We start from the raw sequence: 20,027 nt of genomic DNA, 5'->3' as shown, positions 1-20,027 counted from the left end.
ACTTAAATCTGCAAGATACTGCAAGCATTCAGCACCTCCGAAATAATAAATCATCTGTTACAGATGTTTCCTCCTGGTATACGGCTGCTGCTCATTAATCAAACATTATCCGTTACCATCATTGCCCACTGCAAAAAAAGAAACTAGCACTTCATTTTATATTCTGACTTTCATTTACTGTTCAGCCACTGACCCTATCCTATTGCCTGAATTTTAGCATTAAATAAATGTTTAACTAGTATAACTTCCACCTTCTGGTGGGCATGTAAGTGATAAAGTTGTCCACCCTGCAAAGCACAGCAAGCAAAATACAGTTTGGCAAATACTGGCATGTCTAAAAGTAACTCTGCTCTTAATTCACAAAAGCAGAAACATCTCAAAAGCACCATTCTAGTTGGAGAAGCAGATAAGGGAACAAGGTATGTCTTTTTTTTCTTCTCGTTGTTACATGACTTCATCATTCGTCTGTCTGCCACTTGATGAGCTTGGTGTTCCATCTACATACAGCTGTTAGTTCTTGTTAGATCTCATCAGTGCGTAAGATTCACCAGCCACTGAATCAGTATGGTTGAGGGATTTTGTCTTACTTGCCTTTAATACATAGTGGGAGCAGGGAGATGAGGTCCGTTCCAGCAAACTTTTAGGGCCACCAAGATGTACTGTAAATATCAGTGCCTACCTTCTTGCCAATCAATGGGTGGAAAAAACATTCACCCTTTTCAGAGCCCATCCAGAAATGATCAGTGAACCCATCTGTCCTCAGTTTCAACCCAAGGAAAGAGGCCATGCATTTTTTTAAAAAATGGCAAATGAAAAAAAAAGATGCAAAAAATAAATTAACCCATCTTTGACTGATGGCAGCATATTGAAAAATAGTAGGTGGCTGGATGAGAGCAGTATCACACACACATATATATATATATATATATTGTGACAGTCATGTAGGATTGGTGGTGGAAGGGAGGTATGTTTCTCCTAGATTCCTTTCCTATGTGGAGTAACACCTGAGACTTCCACCTGCTAGGTGATTAATTAAGTGAATTAGAGGGTGGATATAAAAGGGAAGCCAGGAGGGCAGGTAGCTCTCTCTGACTGAGGACACAGAAAGCCTGTCTGTGGAAGAGACCTGTGAGTAAAGGTTGCTGGACATATTATGTTATGTTAAGTTGGCAGAGAGAAGCTCTCCAGCTGGTAGTGAGGGACATCCTATGTATAGTAAGTGCCGGACGGCAAGGTGTTTCTTTTGTTACTGTTATATTTCTTTTGTCCCTGCAACCTTTCTAATAAACCTGACCCTGTGTCAGATTGCACAAATTTACTGCTGTGTGCCTGGTTTGAATGAAGACAGCGCTTGTCCCTTGACCTCAGCGAGGGGCGATCCCAGACCTACCTCACAATATATACACACACACACACAAACACATTTACGTGCACTTCTCCATAGACTTGAAGGAGCCCACAGCAGCTGTGTGTTGACGTCCTCCCTGATCCTCCAATCGGGGAAGAGGATGTCACTGAAAGTGCCAACTGAGGGCAATATGGCGACGCTAGCGGTGACATCATCTCCTGGATTCTCTAATTGGAGGAGAGGACGTAACCACAGCGCCGCTATTTTGTCGGAAGTTGCCGGCTTATGTCTGCAGAGATGCACACGAAGAAAGAAGATACCAGATTAAGGATTGAAGATAGAATGGAGAACAGAGAAGATAAAAGAAAGAAGATGATGAAGAAGAAGATGCGGAAGTGGTCGGCAGAGAAGGTAAAGAAACATTCAAAGAGCACGGGAGTAGACAAGAATGCAACAGTGAGTGAGAGTATTACAAAGTGTAAGGGGTTTGGCCTTGTTTTTGGGGGCTTTGTACGAATCACTGAATTTACCAAAATTTGGTGAATTTGCAATTTGTACGAATCCAAATGCAGTCTACAAACTAATTACATTAAACGTAAGGTTAAGGTTGTAGAGACCATATTTAGTAACAGATTAAATGCATTTGAATAAGTGTTGAATAATGAGTTAATGGAAAAAAAGGGAAGAAAGGCACTCTAGATTTACTTCTGTTCCAATCAACTTTGGAATGATTAATCCACATACGTATCAGTGCGTGGAAAAATTCACAAACAAACCTGTGCAAACTTTAATGTGTTCCACACCTCACTGGCGCTTACTCATAAGTACTCATACATGGTGAGGTATGAAACGGGTTGATTAAAACAAGATCACCAACAAGCACCTGGAAATTATCTCTATGTGTAGAAATTCAGGAATTTGCTAAAGTAACTGCAACTAGTTTTCACAATGACTTAACTGACAAGTTGTATTGAGTCAGAAAGTTAAGCATAGGAAGGAAAGGTCATAGTCACACTGGAAAAAAAGAGCATGCCTTGATAACATCAACTTTTAGAGTTCACCAGGACTGATCAATTACTTAATAAATCAGACTGTCAGTCCTTAATTCCAACTCGACTGACAAACTTGGCTACCAATTCAACAGCAACCATTCAGCTGAAGGAGTATAACTTGATACAAAATCAAGATCCCTATCTTGACGCCATCTTAAAATTTAATGAAAAGGTGAACTGAACAGTCAGGTTTAGTTTATCAACTAAAGCTAAAGATTTTTTTAAGCTAAAATTTCTATAAAGTAGGCTGACAGCTCAGACTTCCGTGAAAAAAGCATGCCATTTCGTTATATAATATTCTTGAAAGAACACCCACCCTCATTGTATCTTTAAGGCTTAGTTACTTTACCATTAGGTCAGATCATAATGCCATGCACTAACCACATATTATTCTGTCAGTTTCAAGTATTTGTTTTTATTATTGTAAAAAAAAATACTGGAAATACCTTTCAATAAAAAAAAAATTAAAAATGGCAAAAATAAATCTGAGCATATACCCAATATCTAGAGACTCCATTAGGAATTACATATAGTATTTATAAATTTGCTCATTGGCTATCTTGCACTAGTTTATTTGCCTGTGAAGTTTGTTATCGCAGGCACTTTCATTCCATGCAAGCATAATAAATTATACTATTTAAGGGAAGATAAATCAAGCAAAATGTAACAGTCTTCTGTGAATAATGATGTTTCCCTTCTTGTTATACAGTGTTATATATACACATTGCTTTAGTACTGAAGGAGTAAATTAATAAACTATGATCATTTTAATTTTAGAAATAGATTTTTTTTCAAATGCACCATTGAACACATTAGCTACACAAACGCTTGTATTTATTTAATTTTATTTGCTTATAATCGTTATTCTGTCTGAAAAAGGGTTTAGTATTTGAAGATGTAAATATAAAATATCCTTAACATACACTTTAAAAGCATTTTAATAAAAACAATTAAACAAAGTACAATACCATTGAACTAGTACATACATATATATATGTTGTGTGCTTATAGATTGCTCCTTAGTCATTTTTCTGCCTTTCAAGGTATATCAGGAAAGCCAGGAGGCCTTTTATTGTACGTTTCAAATCTTGAACTACTTTGGTTATTTGTTGAATTAACATAACACTTATTCTTAATTGGTCTCACCATGAAAATTGACTTTTCAACACTATAAGAAGAGATTGACTTGATCTGCCAACACAACTCAATTTAGCAGTGATTTTTTAAATCTCACAACTAGACCAAATGGACTTCTACTGATCTACCAGGTTTTGACAACTTGTCAATTCTTGGGCATGTATTTTAGGTGCCAAAACTAATTGTACAGCGGGCAATTACTTCTAAGGGATCCATGTATAAAGTGGATATAGAGGTAAAAGGTGATAATTGTTAACCTTATTTGCATGCACCTACCCAGAATCCCTTGTGGTTGTGGCAGCACCATGAGATCTCTGAGGGAACAACAAGCCTTCTGGCTTGTCTGGTGTCTGTAGATGAGTGTTTAATAATGCTTCTATATACCCCTAAATTTTAGTGGAAGGGTTTTCCATCACCTTTACCCACCATAACTTATGTAATGGTATTTCTTGGTTACCCCAATCCTCAAGTATTAAGCCTCTATCCCAACCTCATGCTGATGAGTCTCATAGAGGTTGGTAAAAATACCACAGTAATGAAGTTTAGAGCAGCTGTATTGCATATTTGCAGCTGTTTCTTGCTTCTGGTGCCTGGAATGAGCTGATTGCTACCAGCACGGCCCTCTAAGGGATTGTTGTGTTCAGCTCCTCATCCATGTCTTCTGGCTGGGCTTCTGTGGTAAAGCTGAGCCTAGTAACTGTTCACTAGGCTGCATTTTCCTGGTTGGGATGATGAAAGGTTAGTGGGGCTTGAAGGGACCCATTGCACACAGCTTTCTTAGATGAATAGTAAAGAAAGCTGGGGTCCTGAGCCTTCTTGGTGTAAAACAAGAAGTGTAAAAAGAGATTCCAAAAAACCCCCCCAAAAAACAGCTGTCTATGAGTGGTGATCTGGCTATTGCACCTCTTCCAGAGTTTTGCCTAAAGGCTGTCCGGTACAGCGGACAATTACTTTTAAGGGATCCATGTATAAAGTGGATATAGAGATAATGTGATAATTGTTAACCTTATGTGCATGTGCCTACCCAGAATCCCTTGTGTTTGTGCCAGCACCATGAGATTTCTGAAGCACCAACAAGCCTTCTGGCTTGTCTGGTGTCTATAGATAAGTGTTTAATAATACTTCTACATACCCCAAAAATTTAGTGGAAGGGTTTTCCATCACCTTTACCCATCATAACTTATATAAAGGTACCAAAACGGAGTACAACATTCTACCGCTACATTCAAGAATATACCTACTACAATGTATCCTTGCTCAGGGGAAACTTTCAAATTTTAGCTCACTTGTGCCATTACAGAGGTAAAATGTCCATCAACATATCAGTCTGAAGCCACCCACAAGTGTAGTCCAGAACCAAAATGCAAGGCAAATACACTGTGCACAAGGAACCAACAACCCCAGGTATACATATGGCCTTTAGGGGCCTTGTCTGTTGGGTGCAGATAAAATATCAATGCCTTGACTTTCAGTAAGCTCATACATGGAATAAAAATGGCAACTCAAATGGAAAAAAATACTACAATATTTGCTATAAAATGTATAATGTATATAAAATAAAACACAACACAGTATGTCAGCAGGATAAAAGTATTTTATGGATATTTCCTCTAATGTACATATTATCTGAATAAATACTTCCAAAATCATCTTCATGGCATTTTAAATGGCATGGTATAAATTCACATAAAAAACACTTTATTTTCTGAGGAATTCAGAATGTGCAAGCACTTCATGTTAGAATGCTTGATTTGATGCATTCTGTAAGATCTGAAATGCTTTTTACTTTTTACTTGTGTAGTATTATAATGAGAGGAATAACAAAGGTGAGTACAGTTTTCTGCTGTGATAAATTAATACATCTATGATGGGTGTTTGAATAAACATAGATCAACTAAGGTGAAATGCCTATAGCGGTGAGAAGCCAGTGCTTACTACAGAACTCCATTAGGGGAACAATATAGCTCTCAATCATATAGCTCCATTGATTGAAACGGCAGAAGCAGGTTTATGTGGAAAAGAAAAAATCTTTACATTTAATATGCGATATTTTTCTTTGCAATCATGCTGCTGAACCGCATTACAGTTTTTCATAAAAATGGCACTAGGGATATTATTTAGTGATGTTTTTTCTATAGGTAGAATACAGGCATTTGTTACAGTAAACATAATTTTCATATATATATGTGAAAGCTCATGCCAGTGCAGAATTAGACAAGGGTTGCTTTCACAGTTAATTGTAAAATGTCTTTTAACATACCCACACGTAAAAACCTTTCAAGTCCCTGTTACAACATATTTTTATGGGTTAAGTCTTCGCTCTGCCTAGTTACAGGGAAACTACAAATTTTAATATATTCACTAACAGGTGTGGTGATCTGTAGACATGTGCATTTGGATTCATAGGAATTTCATATTTATAGAATTTTGGTAAATTTAGTAATTCGTATAAAGCCCTAAAACACCACAAATTGGACGAAAACAAAGCAAAAAGCTCTGAATTTCCATTCAAAGTTAGTGGGTCATTCACTCACACTCTCTCTCTCACGCTCTAACACTGTCATTCTTATTCCCTCCCTCTCTCACGCTATTAAAGGTTACCCTACCTTCTCTGTCTGCTTCTCTGTCTCCACGGACATAACCCAACAACTTTTGCATTGATGTCCTCCTGATCCTCCAATCAGAGAAGAGGGCAATATGGCAGCTATTGCGGGGATGTCCTCTCCCGGTCCTCTCCCGATCCTCCAATCGGGGTTGGGGGAGGGTTTAATGTCACCGGAAGCACTGCCTTATTCCCTTAGTTGATGCTTTCTGTGACTTCCTCTCCCTCAATTGGAAAATCGGGAAGGACATCACCGCAGCACTACCATTTTGGCAAAAGTTGCCTGGTTATGTCCGCGGAGATGCAGATGAAGAAAGAAGATACCAGATTAAGTACTAAAGATATTATAAAGAAGAGAAGGGACAATATAGAATACATAAGATGAAAAAGATGTAGAAGAAGATGCGGAAGGAGAAATGTGAATTTACATATCTTTGTCTGTCTGTTACTCGAACAGTTACAACCCTCCCATACATAAAACTAGAATGAAAAAGATAATAATAAGAAAACAAATTAAATGAGGATCCCAAGGGTCCTATATTAACCAAGGATGACTCCTAACCAATTATCCCACCGAAAACTAGATGTAAAATAATAGGGAGGCAAAAGTAGGGGTCAGTGCGTGCCATAGGGATTTTTTTTTTTTTTACAATATTTAAACCCTATCTTCATTAGCAGAGGATAGAGGAGACTCAAGTCTAGTGAATTATCATAGTGTTATCATAGCCTTAAAGGCATAATCATGTGTGAAAAAACAACAGAAAGTGTGCAAATTGTACACATTCTACTCCTACTAAGTACCTTATTAAAATACATAAACATGTACCAGTTCATAAAGTCACATGAAAAATTTTGGTAAAGCCATTCCCCACAATGACACTGCTGTGCCACTTTGAATGTTAAAATAATTAAGTCTTAGTTTGGTGATGTTGTGTACATGTGTTTGTTTAATGATGATGTTTGTATTATAATGATACAAAAACGTACAATATTCATCCAGAAAGAATGAGAAATATCTGTCATTGTAGCTTACCAATACCAATGAATATTGCTCCAAAACCTTCCTCTTTCAGAGACTGGATGCTCATTCCATTTATTCCCAGGCCCTTGCCCTCAATTACCTTGTAAAAGAAAATACATTGCCAATTAAGAAAACTAATGCAATGTAACCTAATAAAAACAAAGAGTGTTTGGAAACAGTCTAAAAACTTTTAAAGCCTGAAGGAAAATAAGACAGGAAGCAGAAGACACAGAGTGTATGTAATATGATTTGCAAACTGCTCATTAAAATGTGATTAGGAAAAAGTTCTCCTCTTCCATTTTCAACAATGCACAGCATATGAAAGGAGTAGACATTTAATATCTTTAACCATATTTTACAGCATAAAAACAGATTATACCTTAAAATCATTCTGGTTAAAAGGGGTTAGGTAAGGTTAAACTGCAAAGCTTCTTGTACTTCAGACTACATGCATTAAACACTACTATGAAAGGAGACTAAAAGGAAAGATGCTTACAGAGTACATTCCTTTATTTCCCAAGATTTGTTTAGTTTCTATATAAATTTCCTATTTAAGATGTTGTTATACTGTTATGGATGATGAAACCTAGTATTTAAAACAGTTTTTGATGTGGTTGGTATCTCCTCTGGGTAACAGATTGAGCAGACCTGCAGTGGTGATAATGGATGGATAATGTCATATGCTTAGCACAATAGCATTAGCTAACTTTGTTATCTCTCTTAGGAGCTTTAATAGAGTAAAGAAATATATATATATATATATATATAATTTATTTATACATTGCATTTTAATTACACAAGCCAAATTTACACTTTTCAATTCAGAAAGAGGGCCATTTTGCATGCTCACATTTTATTATCTAAATCAGTAGAATGCTAGAACTTCCAAGCTTTCATGTCATTAATGGGTTAACTCCTAGCCTTGATAACTCACTGCTTTCAGCCCAAACAATGCAGCTGAAGTTTCAATGCAATTCCGGTAAACAGACTCCTTTAAGAATAAAGGGTTGAAAACAAGGAAGCTGGCCTCACCAAGCACTACCACATAGTGGAAATGCCTCTTTACTTCGCTAACAGTTTGCTTAATTACTGTTTGACTAGAAAGCTAGTATTGCTTTATCTTCCAATGTAATTTTTGGAAGAAAAAAACAACAAACATGTATGAACCTATTACAAACTAGCAAATAAACAAACAAAAAAAACATTGCTAGCACACAAACAACAGTACAGCAAACCTTCTAGCCTCTGGCAAAAAAAAAATGTCTGATATATTGTGATATTATGCAAGTTAAAGACAGTTTTGATGCCTTAAGCTACTACTTGGATCCCCTAAAGCAATGAAACTTTTGTTTGTTTTGGGTTTTTGTTTTGTATTTTTTTTTTTTTTTACGGACAATTAATCACATGTAGGCATGCCAAATGAGAACTATCGATTGCCCTTTTCCAAACTACTGGCATTCAGACAGCAGACAGACAAATGCCCTAAGCAAAGGGAAACATCTTCTTGCCTCTGCCTACTGTAGCCGTTAATTGTTTGCTACTAATGGACATGGTATTTAGCAGATCAGTTTATAGTATCATTATCATTACCTTAACTCCAAGGTCCTTCATCAGCTCAATTTCAAATTTGACAACATCGTATGGCAATCGGAACTGAGGAATTTCTGATGTACTGTTAAAACAGAGAACTGAGTTACACAACCATTTCAGTGTATTCTGTGCACAGGCAACCGTATTTAAACCTAAATTGTACAGCATAGAAAGGATTTTTTATATTTTTACATTTGTCTCTGCCAATGGGGAGTAATTCTAAATGACTGTCTAGATCAAATATATAGTTTTTGCCTTTGTTTCATACCGGTACTAGCTTACATCTGTGGTGGAAGTTGCAATTATTTTACTAACTGCTAGTAAGGATATATTTATGAAATGTATGTAAGGATACAAAGCATGTCACTTTTCGATCCCCTACCCATAGTCAAATGAGTTTTGAGTAAATCTCACCAACACCATCCCCTTTCCAAGACAATCCCTCTCTCTCTCTCTCCTATTTCTTCACTTTCCTCCATGCCACCTTATGCTACCAGCTCCTGGATTTTTTATTACAATATGTTGAACTCTGTATTATATGGTTGGCAGAAACAAGAGTTGCTCTAAACCCACTCAAACTACCCCACCCATCATATTCCTCTTACAGGTGCCAACATTCCTCACCGCCAAATGTTGTCAATGTAAAACAGCACAAAAAACAATAGGTAATGAAACACCTGCTGGTTAGTGGTTACTCTAAAGCAGGGGTTCTTAAACTGCGGCCCTCCAGCTGCTGCAGGACTACATCTCCCATACTCCTCAGCCAGCCCCTTAGCTGAAGGAGCATTATGGGAGATGTAGTCCTGCAGGAGCTGGAGGGCCGCAGTTTGAGAACCCCTGCTCTAAAGTAAGATAAGACACAGGTAAGACAAAAGATAAACACGCTATTGAGCTTAATTGAGGATTCACAGGAGCGGAATCTATTTGATCTCTGGCCAACTGGGTCTCTAAGAAGCCATTGGTATAGGAAATAATGGCCATTGCACAAACATTGAACACAACTAATACAGAACTAAAGACCTTTACTCATGTTGGTGTGTGTTTCAGATTCATACTTAAATAAATATCTGACAGTTTAGGAATATCATATCACATTTACTTTGAAAGTTGCAGTTGCTAAAAATGTTAAAAGCTAACAGACGAGAACAGATGTCATCATCTCTTACAGTACAATCTCATCTCTAAATGTTGCAAGAAGAGAGGTATGTTTTTTAAGATGTATCTCTTGGAAGAAGCACAAAACGTAGCCAGTTAGAGTAAAATTCTACATTGGCAGCTACTTGTGTCTAAACCCCACATGTAATTGTAGCCTTAAGGCCACTTTTACAAATGTAGCAAAAACAAACAAACTATTTATTTATTTTTAAAATTCTGGGGTACAATATAAAGGAAAGAAGAGTAGTAAAACACAGTAAGAATGCTTTGGAGGTAATCATCCGGTGAGTGAACCATCTGTGCAAAACCAACATATTCTCCTTTCTCTTAGAGTTGTAGAGTACCGTAAAACTGTCAACCTTTTCTGTATCATTATGACAGTGTTTCCATAGTAAGTGCAAGGTCCTTTGGGGGAAAGGCATTCCTGGAATAATGTAGCTACATTCCATGAAAATGCTTAAAAGCTAGTCAGGGGAAGTATACTTTACGCTTGAGTTCTAAAGGATAATATTTATTAGTATAATATTCAGCAGAAACGCTCATGTGGCAATCACTCATGTAACAAGACATGAGTGCTTTACCAAGCTGAACCTTTAATGTACTGTACCTAATGTCACTATAGTGAAACCTCCATCATTTGACTGAGGTCAAGTCACTTACACGTATTTTCCTGGCACTGTACATAGTTCTGAAAATATGAAATGATTTGTAAACAAACGTTTGTTGGGAAGAGTCTCTCTCAATGGCTTAGCTTTTTGTTTTTGTTTTTTTTTACATTGAAAAGTCCAGTATTTTAGTAAATAAGTATTTTAGTTCAGTAGTGTAAATAGTACTGTAATATAAAATAATACCTAATAGGACTAGCATTCCATTTTAAGGACAAGCTTTCAGGCGTATCAAGTTCCCTTTATCAAAAGCAACACTAACCACGAAACATATAAGTAAGATGGTGGTCATAAATTAGTTTAGCCAGAGGGATACAAATTTGGAGGGTTGGTGGAGTGAGGGTGGTAATGGCATATATATACATGTATAAAATGGATATAGAGGCAAAGGGGATAATTGTTAGCCTTATTTGCATGTGCCTACCCAGAATCCCTTGTGGTTGTGGCAGCACCATGAGATTTCTGAGGGAAAAACAAACCTTCTGGCTTGTCCGCTGTCTGTAGATGATTGTAGTAGATGCTTCTACTACCCCTTAAATTTAAATGGGTTTCCATCACCTTTACCTACCATAACTTATGTAATGGTATTTCTTAGCTACCCCAAGCCTCAACTATTAAGCCAGTATCACAACCTCATGCTGATGAGTCCCATTAAGGATGAATTTTAGAGAAGCTGTACTGCATGTTTGTGACTGCTTTTTGCACCTGGAATGAGCTGATTGCTACCAGCAAGGCCCTCAGAGGGATTACTATGGCCAGCTATTCAGCCATGCCTTCTGGCTGGGCACCTGTGGTAAAGCCTGGTGCTGAGGAGGGAGCAGGCCACAGCCTGCTGAGAGACTACTCTTTCAAGGACAGGCTGAAGACTAGCCCCATTTCCCCAGGTTATGTTCCACTAAAGTGCTAACCATATGTGGCATGTCTGGGAATGTAATTGTACACTGCTTCTACTGAGCTTTCCGTAAACTGAAGTCGTACTGTAACGTGTATTGCCCTGCGCTGCGTCGCAGTACTGCTTATCGACTATCTGTACCAATATTACCGATCTATGTATTTCTGCTAAAACAGGTTGAGGTCTGTTTTATCATAATCAGTTTTGTATCATAAACTTAAATACAACAACCTGTGGTAAAGCTGGACCTAGTAGCTCTTTAGCCAGGCTGCATCTTCCTGGCTGGGATCGTGAAAGGCTTGCTGGGCTTGAAGGGACCTATTGCACACCGTTTTCTGACTTGGATGAATAGTAAAGAAAGCTGGGGTTCTGAGCCTTCTTGGTGTAAAATAAGAAGTGTAAAAAGAGATTGCAAAAAAAACAGCTGTCCATGAGTGGTGATCTGGCTATTGCTCCTCTTCCCGAGTTTTGTCTAAAGGGTGTCTTGTACAGCGGGCAATTACTCTCAAGGGATCCATGTATAAAGTGGATATAGAGGCAAAGTTGATAATTGTTAACCTTATTTGCATGTGCCTACCCAGAATCCCCTGTGGTTGCAGCAGCACCATGAGATCTCTGAGGGAAAAACAAGCCGTCTGGTGTCTGTAGATGAGTGTTTAATAACACTTCTACAACTATATATATATATTTATATGTATATATATATACATACATACATACATATATACACATATATACATCTATACACCTAAACTAAGTGGGGCCTGTTAAATAAGGAGAATCACAGAAATGTAATTTGAAGTTCTGGTAATGTGAAATCATATTTCCATGTTGAATCCATTGTTTTCAAAGTTCCTCTCCAGTACTTATTTATTGCACTCAATCATATAAATGAGATTTGCAAATGTACATTGATGCTGTATGCTTTGTAGTTGTGATGGACATTTTTTCACTCAGCAATTTTCTATCAACCAGTTTTTGTTTTAGGTTGGGTGGTTGTCCAAAAGCCAGGATAGGTGGTTTGGTTCATATTTATTTGAACATTGTAACCTCTGTTGGTAGGGGTTGTAAGTCCCTTATAATTTTGCGGAATTGCTCTAGTGTAGGGTTGTATGTAGCCACAAATAGACCACCTATAATATATCACATTTGGAAAGCTGTCCAATTCATGATTTGAGCATAAACCAACAGACACAACAAAACAATTAACTTCCACCACTTCACCAAAAGGGACCACTCCATTGAAGACCTCAATTGAAACACATACAAGCCATTAGAAATAAAGATGATTAACCATTTCAACACTAAGGACACCAGATTCAACGTGGACACAGGATTCTTGACACATTACAAGAACTGCATATGACATTTCCATGATTTCATTCTAACTTATGCATTCTACACAGTTAACAGGCATCACTTTGTTTAGTTGCTGAAAGATATTCTTATGGGATTTCTTTTTTTTAACAATACCATAATGTACCTCGTTCCCCCTACCCCTCAAAATTCTTAAACTTAAACTGCTGTGCTCTATACCTTCTCATTCTCCTTAATCCCTGTACTGATGCCCATGTCTTACCTAGATGTTTTGTGGTTAGAATTGCTTTTGACTTGATAAAGCGAGGTTAATACTCTCAAAAGCTAATACTTAAAATGGAATGCAAGTCCAATGAAATGTATTATTTTATATTGCAGTAGTAAGCAAATGTAAAGAAGTCCAAAACGTCTCTGTTTGTTGTTTTTCAACTACTCACTATGTCTTTCGCAGGTACTGAAGACCCTGTTATGGCACACATTGTGGTCACGGGTGACAGGCTTGTCTGAATCTCCACCGCTTCACCATTGCATAACTTTTGTAAATTTTTTTTCAATGAATTCTACTAACGATATATCCAAAAATATGCTTTTTTGGTAATAAAATACGTACCTCAATCCCCCTACATATTGTTGTTTCTCAAATATCGTAATGTCAGAATAGCCGAGTCGAGCCAGGAAAGAAGCACAGCTTATACTTGCAGGACCAGCACCAAGAAGCGCAATTTTAGTTCTGTATGACTGAGGCATGTTTTCAATTGGGGGAAGAATTGGACTTCTTATCTGGGGAATATTCATAGCTTTGAAAATCTGCCAGTAAATAAGATAACATCATGATTAGTAAGGTTGTATAAAAATATATAAAATAAACATATATTTTCATTGTAAGATGATCATGGCGGGTTTATCACAAATGATATTACAAAGCTAGAGACTAAATAAAATCTTAAATAAGGTAACTGGGGTGTAATTTTTCTAGACTATCTAGATCTCTTCTTCAGGCATTTTTATACACATAGCTAGTCAAAGCATCTATTCGGCATGTGTTGAATAACCTTTTACTTATTTTACACTCTCAATTATGTAGAAAATACCAAAGATACCAACAATTACTTTTATGTGCATGCTCAAAAGGTTACTTTTTTCAAGTTGTGTCCTATTTTGTTTTCTGCAGTATACATATGCTGCATATATCAATTTAGTTACATATAAGATATATATATGTGTGTTCTCTCATCTTATGTAGGGTACACAAAGACCCACATGCAAACTTTGGATGGATCAAGTTTAGATTTAAACTATTTTAATTATGTTCTGTCTTCCTTGGACTGCTTTGTTAACCACGCAGAATTAGCTGGTATTGACTGTTCTAGCTTTGATTTTTCTTTTGCATAAACTAAAGAAAAAAATAAAACCGTTATATTGATCCTTTCATTACCCACACAGATCAACCAAGAAATCTCATTGTTTAAAATATTCAATATTCTCCATATGAGTCTACGTTTGTGGAAGAGCTAACTAGAAGCACTGGTTGCTGGAGTGAGTAATCAAGAAAAGTGTGGATTTTCTACCCTATCACCAAGTAAGGCAACATTTGGAAAATGGTGATGAAAACATGGACTCTTTTGAAATATATTTTGATTAACAATATTATATGAAAAAACCTGCACAGAAATTTGTACTTGTAACAGTATACCTTGGGAAAAATGAGTATAAGGAAACCTAAACAAATGTGGGAAAACAAAAAGCTATTTTTTAATGTTTTTAAGTCAGAAGGGGTAGATGCACCTCTTCTCTTCAAATGAAAATCAATGGAAGAAAAAAAAACATTTCAGCTTAGAGAATGAGAAAATGACTGCAAAACAGAGCGGAAAAATGCTTTCAAAATGACCTAAAAAATTAAAAAACAGAAATTGGTGGACCCTAAAAACTAAAAGGGGTATGCAGGCTACAGATGACAAGCTAAAAGTAGAAGTGCAAAAGAAAGAGAGAGTATATTGTAGTGAGGAACCAATGGCAGAGATCTCACGAAGGATGGAATGCTGCCCCCCAGACCCTGCCCACATCCATTATGTTATATCATTAATAAAAACTCACGCTCTCCCACTCTCTCACACTCTTCACTCACTGACTCATGCTTTGTCTCCTTTCCCACAGCTCCACATCTTCTCTCGTCTCTTCTAGTTTTTCTGTTTTCTTTCTTCGTCTGCTTCCACCCGTGTCTTTTTTTGTCCCCTTCCTGGTGAACCTGGCCTCCCCAGTTTACTTCTACAAAAGGGCCCTTGCATGAAAGTTCACAGAAAGGCCAGAATAATGCAGACAGATTCACAGGGACAGAGAGTTGCAAAAATGCTTCTTGCTTCTTCTTGGTGGCGAATTGCTGCCTGGGTCTTTGTGATCATTATTTACATGGCTGACCCAGGAGAGAATCCAAGAGCAACTTAATGTACTTCCTTAAGCACCAGGACTAGGAGGGATTCATTATTAAGTTCAGTAACAGACAGCAGTTTAATTTTTTTGTTTTTAGGATTCTTTTGCATTTTGATATTTTCCATTAGATTAAAGGAAAGCATAAATGTCATTATTTAAAAAAATGTGGACCAGGGAGATGAAGAGGTAGCCTACTTGAATTTTGCAAAGGCGATTCAATGACACAATAGGCTACTATAAGTGTCTGCCCTTGGTTTCATTCTAAGCTCCTTAAATCTGTATCTTAAAGAGAATTCTGATGAAGGATCCCTCAAGTGTAGTCATAATTTACAGGATAACCATTGGCTACGAAATATACAGTATTTCTTAAGGACTTTGGGTATGCTACCATAAAGATAGACATCGAGTATTGCATGCCGTATAAAAGTAACGACCCGCACGCAGTGGCTGAGCCCTATTGATTGTGTGGGCCCTAGAAAAACACTGGCAGGTAAGATACTATTGTTACAATTTGCTTTATATACTTTCACATTGATTCAGCCACAATACATGCGAACAGCGAAATACTATCTAAAATAAATATCTATATAGTATATAGACTTGCATATACCCCTTTCGAGAGGTGCAGTATATTCACACATACTTCTGCATACATGTACACGCATGATTAATGTGTTCACCAGTGAATTATCACATCCCGAAGGTTTAGAGCCTGCGCTTTCATCTAAACATATATTTGAAGTCTCGCAATGTCACCATTTTGCAATATTTATCCCTTGCTGCACATAATGTATTAATCATTGTGTCAGCACAAAGCTTTGTAATAGATTTCTAATGGTTTTAAAGAAAAATGGCAGATATTTAGCACAATATATCAAGGAATAATTTATGTCTATTAATCATCATGACAAGACTAAAAGGAAACAGATCATGCTTTAATGGATATTGCATGCATTTAGTTTTCTTAAAATGTAACATTCCGCCACGATATTTGTCATTGTTTTGAGGAGAAAAAAAACAAACCTAAGTCGCTTCTTTTAGGCGATTTGTCTTCCGACATCTGGAATATAAACACGCTTCTTATACCCAACCCACAAGTGCAGCTTACACAGTTATGTAAAACAAACGTTGTCAATATGAAAACTGATGGATGAAATGAGACATAACACACTGTATGTTTTAATAATTTATTCAACGTCTTAGAGGTAATACATTATTCAGGATGAGGGTGAAACGAGAGAAATGAGAAGAGAGGGGGAAAAAAATCAGGAATTTTATATGGATTACTTCAAAATGTTATGACTGCAAAACTCTTAACATAAAGCCAACCTTTATAGGAAAAAAGGGAAGACAAAACTCCAATCCGTTTCTTTTTTTTTAGCGTTTATAAATGAAGCGTTCAACGCTGAGGAACGCTGACTACTCACATGTGAGAAATGCAATGGCTCACATGCTTTCAGACAGAGGATTCTGCCAGACTTTTGAAGTCCATATTCAAGTGAAAAGCATACTTGTAGGACCAGTACATTAATTACCACAACAAAAAGACAGTCTCTTCTTCTGTCACATATTGAAACCGAATCGCTGAAGTGTTAGTGGTTCTCACTTTAATATCTTGGTTACAAAGTGATGGGCAAGATGTGGAATCAAAGTGAGATCAATGCATACGCTTCGGGAAATGAGAAACTGTTAAATAAGTTACATAGCAACATAGTAAGGTTCACAATATACAAGTCCATTAAGTTGCACTTATAATAAAAAAAACAAACATTTAAATCACATGCTAGTTTTGTGCAGAAGGGAGGAAACATTTCCTCGTGACACTAGAGGTAGTCAAAATAAATCCTGGATCCACAACTTTTACATGAGACCTGTACTGCTGAATACCTTTGCCCGACAGAAAGCAACTCAACTGAGAAGCCCCCAGTGTACTCGCTGTCACCCCCTACGTTATAAGTTATGTATTCCACAGCTTTTTGGCTCGAACTATGAAGGAAGTATCTGCTTAAGATAGCACTGTGGCCCCTCTAATCTTAGTGAGCATGTCTTAAGTCTAAAAAGGTTTTTTTTGGCTGAAAAGTTCTTTAAAAAGGGAAGAGAGAAATACTCCTTCAAAAAGAAGATGTGAAGCATCCTTGCATTCCCACAGCTTTAATAGGTTACTGAATTATCCATGAAGAAGTGTCAGTTAATGGAAGTCAGAACAGTTACTATCACTACACAAAGAAATGGGCATTACACATACACCGTGTTTCCTAATCTATAATGCAAAGCATAGATTTAGTATACCAGAAAAGTAGGGCCCAATTACTTCTTGAAAAATAAAATACCCAAAGATTGCACAGCCAACCTACTAAATGAGCACAGACAATGTCCAGACAATATCCAAATATTATTATAGCAAATCACTTTGATCAGATGAGGGATTAACATGTAAGAGTAAATTACTAATATTTAGAGAAGTATTGTGTTTCGAATATCTACCCCTGTTGGACTGTGAAATGTTGGGATATGAGTGAAATTGATTAAAATGCTCACTTCTGAAGACTAAATTGTTGTATTATATAAGAAATAGTTTTCACATATAAGAGCTGGCAGTCAAATAAAGGTGATTGTCTCAATCATTGGGAAACTTACCACATGACACATATCGGTACCTCCCAAACCATTTAAAGATATTTCATAGATTAATAAAATAACCACGCGTTCAGTTAGCAATGAAAATTAGCACAGTTACCAGTACAAATGTTAAATGAGTTTATTTTTTTTGTTAAAAAAATAAAACGATGATGTAACCCAGTGTCATATATGACATCATGTACACCTATGACCATATTAGCATGCTTAAAGGGGTGCCAGGTACTTTTTGTCCTACAATGCAAGCTAAGCAAAGCGGCCCAGTAAAATAGCGAGAAATAAACACATCTGGAAGATAGCAATAAGTGGAATATCATACTTATTTGTGTTTCATTAGCGAGGTCAGAGTAAGAGCTCTGGCACTACTCTGTGACAGCCATCATGGAACCCAAGGACCCTGGTTTTATGGACCTTGGTTATGTAATGGATGGATATCTTCTCTGACACAAATGAAAATATCACATTTTGTGTAATCATTTAATGCCATTTGAAAAGGCACAATGATATTAGTAATGATATTGTGAAGTGATTTAACACTAGTATTGTCATGAAATTATGCAAAATGTATTCAAATAATTTCTAGATAAGTGTATGATCAAAACATATAAGCAAAGGCTATATGTGCCAGAACATTTAATATTGATCTTCTCACCTCCCCTACTATTTACCATTGTATTTTGTTTAATCGATAAAAAGATATTACTAAACTGACCTTTAGCTTTCAAATAGCGTGGGTCTCAAATCAACAGTCCTTCCAGTCAGTCAAAATGTGGCTGGGTAGTCTATGCATGTTAAAGCTTAAATTTAAACACAACATTCCAATAAATAAACCTTATACAGGATAGTTATATTGCCTGGTGTTTATATCTATGTTTTTTGTGTGTGTGTGTATATATTATATATATATATATATAATTTGATTTTCTATTTGTATATGATTTTTGCCCTTGCTGTGTATTTAGTTCAATAGGTCTATAGCTTGACGCCTTATTCGCAGCTGAAGAAAAATCAATGTTCTTGAAATACCTTCATGACACAAGTTAAAATGAGAAACCTTCTGAATTTATTTATAACATATTTCTTCAAGCAGAAGAGAGGGAAACAGAAAAATAACTTTATTGTGATATAAAGAAATATGTACACTTACTAGTACTACATGTATTATATGTAAGCACACACAGGTTGCTTATATCAACTAACAAAACTTAAAAGCTCACATGGATTCTCATAATAGTGATCCGGCTATTGCACCTCTTACCCAAGTTTTGTCTAAAGGCTGTCCTGTACAGCGGGCAATTACTTTCAAGAGATCCATGTATAAAGTGGGCATAGAGGCAAAAGGTGATAATTGTCAGCCTTATTTGCATGCGCCTTCCCAGAATCCCCTGTGGTTGTGGCAGCACCATGAGATTTCTGAGGGGAAAACAAGCCTTCTGGCTTGTCTGGTGTCTGTAGATGAGTGTTTACTAATGCTTCTATACTACCCCCTTAATTTTAAGTGGAAGGTTTTTCCATCATCTTTATCCACCACAACTTATGTGATGGTATTTATTGGCCTTGCCTCAAATATTAAGCCAGGATTATGACCTCATGCTGATAGGTCCCATTAAGGATTAAACAACTGCTGTCCCTTGAGGGTAGCCAGATCACCACTGAGCCAGAAGTGGTCTGTAATGCTAAAGGTGCTTACCAGCATGTGATATATGAAAGGGTGCAGTTTGTTTAACCTCACACTTGCACCCAGTGCGTTGTGCACCAATAAACAGCCTCAAGGCTTCATGCATTCCCAGCCCTAAGGCTTTCCCTTGCTCGCAGATACTAGCTTGCCCTTAACCAAAAGGCTGAGAAGTCAGATCACCACGCATGGACAGCTTTAGTCTATCTTTACACATCTGATTTTACACCAAGCAGGGAGAGAGGCCCAGCTCAATCTAGTTAGACTGGAGAGCTCTGTGCAGGGGCCCTTTCCAAGCTTATGGACACACTAATAACAGAACAGACCAGACCAGAACAGACCAGAAAATGCAGCCTGAACAAGCTTTTTAGTCATAATTAGTGGTCCAACTTAACCACCCTGCTGAACTAAGCTGAAAAGACCTTAGAGGTCCTGCAGTCAGCACATAGCTCATTCTAGGCACGGGTAGCTGCTTCATTCTTAATGGGACTCATCAGCACGAAGCTGTG

The 20,027-nt window shown here is 37.1% G+C and overlaps 1 protein-coding gene across 1 annotated transcript in view; it reads right to left on the bottom strand.

The window, feature by feature from the left end:
- The window catches only part of DPYD (dihydropyrimidine dehydrogenase), a 325,720-nt gene that overhangs the window by 181,688 nt on the left and 124,005 nt on the right, over nucleotides 1-20,027 (bottom strand). Inside the window, exons 6-8 of the mRNA XM_053470008.1 lie at nucleotides 13,390-13,586; nucleotides 8,751-8,832; nucleotides 7,173-7,260 (exon numbers count right to left, since the gene is read on the bottom strand). Coding sequence (XP_053325983.1) covers nucleotides 7,173-7,260; nucleotides 8,751-8,832; nucleotides 13,390-13,586 — 367 coding nt within the window. The remainder of the gene's footprint in view (nucleotides 1-7,172; nucleotides 7,261-8,750; nucleotides 8,833-13,389; nucleotides 13,587-20,027) is intronic.

This window comes from Spea bombifrons, chromosome 6 (assembly GCF_027358695.1).
Source record: "Spea bombifrons isolate aSpeBom1 chromosome 6, aSpeBom1.2.pri, whole genome shotgun sequence".
Lineage (NCBI taxonomy): Eukaryota > Metazoa > Chordata > Amphibia > Anura > Pelobatidae > Spea > Spea bombifrons.
The sequence above is the reverse complement of the archived record's forward strand: the minus strand, read 5'-3'. Positions and strand labels throughout refer to the sequence as shown.